Consider the following 6,040-nt stretch of genomic DNA (forward strand, 5'->3'; position numbering starts at 1 on the left):
TTCCTGAAGACCACCCATGCAAATGAAAACAGGCCCGATGTGCAGTGAATCGACCTTTATTAATCAATAAAATAATTTCATTGGGTTCATTGTGGAATTTCAATTTCAAATGATCCGCATGGTGAGGTCCAGCGGGCACTGCAACCCCCGGGGATTCAGCTGGAGAGGCTGACGAGCTGTGGCAGACGTCACTACAACTTTAAACACCAATAACGCAAACAGAAATCTACCAAAATAACAACACACAACGCTGCAAACCCAAACCACAAACCCAGGAAAACCTACAGAGCTTTAATAGGACTTTAAACCACTGCTCAATATGCTAAAACAAGGATATCCAAAGAAGAAACAGGGACGCTGCTTTGCGACGACATGGAAACGGCGCTAAGAAAAGCAAACAAAAGCTAAGAGGCCAGGCAGGACAACCGGGGGCCAACTCCCGGCAACTCTAAAAAGAAACAAAGCCAACTGTTAATGCCATAAATGGTAGAAAACGACACATCTTACCTGCATCATTTACTGTAGCTGATGGCAGCTGCTCAGGAGGAAGCCAAACACACCACACTGAACTGGAGCCACCACGGCCACACGGGGACACCGCAGCTTTGCCAGAGGAGAAAGGGAGATCAACAGGCCCTCAGGGGCCACAAATCAGCTACACCAGGTGCAATCGGCGGCATGTCGCACACCTGCGGGGAAACCATGGCAACAGGGACGCAGGAGAGAAACTCAGCCACCAGGCACATACCCATTAATCATGTGGCTACATAAGTTTAGATTTACTGTTAATGTGAATTCAAGAACATTACACAGTCATTTGGAGGGCTTTTATTTTGAAATGTTAGCTCAGAACTTTCTGATTTTTTCTGAAGGGTCTTCTGAGGTGGTGTTCTACCAAACTGAAGTGGAATCTTCGAGTCATAACGGGGGATTTTCCCAAGATATTAATTTGATTTCAAGTACATTATCGCGCACAATCTCGACATTTGGAGGAACTTAATGTTGTAATGCAAAATCGGGATTTTCTGAAATTGAGTGCGGGGTCTTCTAGGGCCGCGTCCTATCACCTCGAAGTGGAACCATCGAATAATAACAAAGGATTTTCCGAAAATGCAAAAAAAAAAGCTCTCCCTGTGCCGCTGCGCTTTACCGTAATGCTCCGTGTACTCAGAGCAAGTGGAAATCGAGTGGCTGCTTCAGCCAAACTGTTGGATGGCTTCACCGCGCATTTGGAGGAATCATGAGCCCCCTTCTCTTCGGACCCCGCGCCCTACCAGGTCACCTTCGTCTCTCCAGGCCTCCTGCAGAAGTCTGTGGCTGCAGGTGAAAGGCACCAGACACCCCCCCGCGTCTGTCAACGCCCCCCTCCAAAGTGCAGCTGGTGCTTCCGTCAAGTTGTCAATGATTGATACCGGCTACGACGGAAAAGGAAGTTCAAAATAAAAGCGTAAAAATAAAATACTTTAAGGTTACATCTAGATTTTTATGACTTCTGAAGAAAATAAATATAAACAAAATATACAAATAGTCATTATAACAGAGTCACAACGTCTCTATCAAGCAAAGCCAACATTGTTTCCTTTGTGTCCTAAAGCAGTTGATCATCTACTTTTGAGGAAACTTGTTGGAAGGATTGGGTATGGATCATATGGGTTTGATGAAAACAATAAATAAACCAAGTGTCATTGTGAAAATCACGTGTTCCAAGTCACCTTTCTTGAAGAGCAGCACCTGAACGAGTGTTTACTGCCCCCTCTTGGATTCAAAACGAACTTCACAAGAAAGAGTAACGTCGTTGCACCGTCATAATTTCTGTAAATTGTATGTACAAAACGCCACCATTCAACACTCGCATGTATAGATATATATAGACAACACAAAAATGTAGACCCGAAACGATGTTTTCTTTCCATTAAACAGCAGAACTCCGTAGAAAGTAGGAAGACTCATTAGAAATACTCTGCCGCCCTCTGGTGGACATAATGCGAACTACCAACTTTGACCGGCTCCACTTCTGAAAAAAAACAAACTGACACATTTGTGTTAAAGCTCTGCTTTATTACCAGAAGACTTTAAATGATTGCAGGAAAAGGCCGTTTGTCCATTTAAACATTACTGTTGGCAATAAAATGCACAACGCATTTGTTGTGTACAGACTTTTGAAGCGCAAAGTCGAATTTCACACGCAAAAAAACATCAAACATACACAAGTCTCCCCAGTCCCTTGCACAGCTGCTTTCTCTCCTATAGAGACAAGTGCTTTATTTAATGGAAAACTTGGAAGCCAGCATCGAGGCTGTGCCAGCGGTCAGAGGGATGCCATCCTCGGTCACTTGACCACTTATGAATCAGCTGCTTGTCTGTCCACACAACAACCATCTGAAGAAGATCCGGAGGTTAGGTAAACAAGAAACCGTAAGAGAACGTCGGATGTTTGGATCCACGTGGATCCATCACCCTCATGCCAGCGGTGGTAGAACAAAGCGCATCACGGGCACCGCCATACCAAGGCTTCTGTTTTATTTTATTCCCGTGTGCATGTGTGTGTGTCTGCAGAACAGGCTTCAGGTTACATCAGAAATAGCTGCCCCACCTGCTGAGGATGACGGGGTAAAAAAAAAAAAAAAGATTAAAAAAAAAGATGGCAGAACATTTGTTGCCCCCACATCTTCTTTTATAGCCAGGCTGTTGTTTTGAGGCAGGAGAAGACGACTGCAGGAAGGAGCAGCAATTATTTGGCTCAGCTAATCACATCTTTTATAGTCACATTTGACAGTTTTCCAGGGTTTTAAGGCTTTTAATAACTCAAGGAAAATCTCCGCAGACCTCCACGCTGAGAGTGTCCTTGTGGTTAATTCTGGATTCACCAAAAACGCCTCCGGCGTCTGAACTGGCCGCGGCCCGGCGTCTCATGAGCCGCTGGAAAGAAGAACCCGATGCTGCAGGGGTTTAAGTGATTTGCAGTGTCGGTGTCAGGGCTCAGGGGAGATTAGCACGCATGCTCGGAAATCTTGATTCACTGAGGTCAAGAAATTGTTGACAGCAGATGTAAGAGCAAAACGCCTGTGTAGCCGGACAAGAATGGGGTCGGGACGCGGCGCTGACCTTTAATCCACCAACATGCCCGATGTTAGCTTGATCAAACGCAGAGGCAGCGTAGACATATTTTCACATTAAAACTAAACACAGGTGATTTTTTTCCCCCAAAGAAAGATCAAAGTATCTCTATCACCCCCTTGTGGCTGACTGCAGGACAATCTGACCTCTTTCGGAGGAGGCTGGGGCTATTTCAGGACCTCAGCAAACCACTAGAGGGCAGCAAACATGTTCTGCAGCTTAAAAATGCCAACAATTATGATGGCAAACAGGGTTTTTTTCTTTATTATTTGATAATGTTTTCATCTCAACCTTTAAGGGAGGAGGTGGGATCTCTCCTGAGACGCTATCAGAGTGATGCCTCATTATTTATTATTGCCCTCTGCGGCTGTCCACCGTATCGGGGAGGAGATATTTAATGCCTGGTCCCGTGCCAGCACATTCCTGGGGCCGGGCGTTATATGCTCCCTCCACACGTCGCGGCGCTGCTCATAGTCCTCATCGGTCGCTCAGGAGACATTCGCTGGCAGGTAGGAGGTGTTTATCTCTCAGCATTAATGGTCTTTTAGCATCGATTTTGGTGGTCAGACGTGTACAAAGGATAAAGAGAGGTTCTTAGGGATGAGCGTTGGGAGGAGAAGATCAGCTCAGAGAGTATTCAGGAGAATCTTTCTCATTAAGTCCTGGACTTTCGACTCAGTTTGCCTGTTTTCGCATGCTTCTTTACACCCCTCGACCTGTTTTCCCTCATGGGTTTGTTGCTAAATCCTCTTTTACGAGGGCAGCGAGCCCGAGGAGAAACAAAGCTGCGGAACAGAACAGAACAGAACAGAAATGTAGTAGAATGGTTTGTGTTGGGGCTCATTTGTCTCCGTTTGGGGTTTCAGGAGGCTGACAGATCCGGAAACATGAACAAGGGTGAAAAGGTGAGTCCAGCGTTAATCCTCCGTGCACGGAGAGGGAGGGGCCCGCCGACCTCCGCACATGTCAGAGACCTGGCACCGCTCATCTGTCAGGGGCGTTATCAGCATCCCGGAGAGCTTTTCCTCTTGACTCCATCCTAATAATAAAGCCTTATCGCCATGCGAGCCGCGACAATCTGTCTCCCGCGCGGTGTTTCAGACATTAGACGCTACAATGGTCCGATTTAGAAAATGCGAGAGCCCCCAAACTGCAGCTCTGACTTTTCTTTCAACAGCCAAAGTCGAAGATTACGGCTTCTCGCAAGCTTTCCCTCAAGGTGAGAGATGAGTAGGAGCCTGTTGATGGCTCCTTAAAGTCCCGCTGAGGTCGAACGGACGTGTTTTCTGAGCATTTTCCGCTGCGTGTTCCTCCCGAGCAGAAGCTCCTCTTGACGAAGGCCTGCGAGGATTTGGAGCAGGAGAAGCAGGAGCGGGAGGAGGAGAAGGTGCGCTACCTTGGGGATAAGATCCCCCCACTGCAGGTGTCAGGGATGTCGATGGAGGAGCTTCAGGTAGAGCCACAGGGCGAGGGGGGTCGATGAGAGCAGCCTTGACTCCGTCTCCGCTCACTTCTCCTCAGAACCTGTGCAAGCAGCTCCACTCCAAGATCGAGGTGGTGGACGAGGAGCGGTACGACTGCGAGTCCAAAGTGAAGAAGCACAACAATGACGTAGGTGGACCCTCAAAGGCGGCTGAAGTTCCCGATGTTAGCGCAGGCGTTTCACTGTGGGGTTTCTTTTTTTTTTTTTTAACGTCAGATCCATGAACTGAAGCTAAAAATCCAGGATTTAGGAGGCAAGTTCAAGAAGCCGGCCCTGAGGAAGGTGAGGGTGTCCGCGGATGAGATGATGAGGGCCCTCCTGGGCTCCAAGCACAAAGGCTCCATGGACCTGAGGGCCAACCTCAAGTCTGTGAAGAAGGAGGACGTCAAGCAGGACAAGGTACCGAGCCCCCCCCCCCCATGTAGGTCCACTCCAGCCTTTTCCTGACTCGTCTCCTCCTCTTCCTCAGGTTCTCACCTCTGAGGTGGGCGACTGGCGGAAGAACGTGGAGGCCATGTCAGGCATGGAGGGCCGCAAGAAGATGTTCGACACAGGCGGCGCCGGGCAGTGAGGCCCCCCTGGTTCTGAAAGCGTTGGACGCAAACACCCATTTTTTGAAATGAATGCCAGCTTTTTGTTTTGTCACGCTGCATTTAGCAAATTCGAACGGATCAGAATAAACGCGGCGCTGCAGTCTGGGATGCACTTTGGCTTTTTGGGGGGGGGGCTAGTGAAGCAAGAAGCATAAGGTTACATACCTGCGGGGTTGTAAAGCGTCAGGGGAATCTGCACAACCCTTCTGGCAAATTAACGGTCCGGAGGGACAAAAGATGAGGGTTGGGGGGTAGTGTGTGTGGTGTGTGTGTGTGTGTGTGTGTGTGTGTGTGGGGGGGGGGGGGTGGGGTCCTGTTTCAGCTCTGGTTCAGCTAGGATCCCAGGCGCACACGTGCACACACGCTGGGCCGCATGCTCCGGTTCATCCAGTTGTTATTCTGAGAAGGGAATTAATACCAACAATAGCTACTCATGAGATGGTGTACAAGCTTTTATGACTGTGAGTGTACACGTGTGTGTGTGTGTGTGTGTGTGTGCGCTCTTCGTCTATATATACACTGAAGCTCGTTGCATAGGTCAGAATTCCCAGATGTGTTTTCCAGCCTTCCTCCCTGTCAACACCACTAAGTTACAGTTGCATTCACAGGCGGTGATGCTGCAGCCAATCCGGGACACTCGGAACCAGAACACTGCACCACCCCGCGGCGGCACATGGCGGCGCTCGACGCCCGCGCAGGTTGTCCAGAGCCATAAACGTGATTAAAAGTTGAGATTTAAAATGTAGGCAGCCTAGAACTTCATCGCAATACAAATTCGGTGAACTTGCCCGTCTGGCTCATTTGCTAATGATGCTAACGATTAGCATGCTAAGGGGCAATAAGAATC

The 6,040-nt window shown here is 48.5% G+C and overlaps 1 protein-coding gene across 1 annotated transcript; it reads left to right on the plus strand.

Annotated features, from left to right (window-relative positions):
* Window positions 1-3,530: 3,530 nt before the first annotated feature.
* On the plus strand, window positions 3,531-5,301 carry LOC130521389 (troponin I, slow skeletal muscle-like). Its single transcript, XM_057024956.1, has 7 exons — window positions 3,531-3,626; window positions 3,984-4,022; window positions 4,295-4,336; window positions 4,439-4,570; window positions 4,639-4,728; window positions 4,817-4,999; window positions 5,070-5,301. The coding sequence occupies exons 1-7, from the start codon at window positions 3,558-3,560 to the stop codon at window positions 5,169-5,171; spliced, it is 657 nt and encodes a 218-aa protein (XP_056880936.1). The 5' UTR covers window positions 3,531-3,557; the 3' UTR covers window positions 5,172-5,301.
* Window positions 5,302-6,040: the final 739 nt, after the last annotated feature.

This window comes from Takifugu flavidus, unplaced genomic scaffold (genome assembly GCF_003711565.1).
Source record: "Takifugu flavidus isolate HTHZ2018 unplaced genomic scaffold, ASM371156v2 ctg938, whole genome shotgun sequence".
NCBI lineage: Eukaryota > Metazoa > Chordata > Actinopteri > Tetraodontiformes > Tetraodontidae > Takifugu > Takifugu flavidus.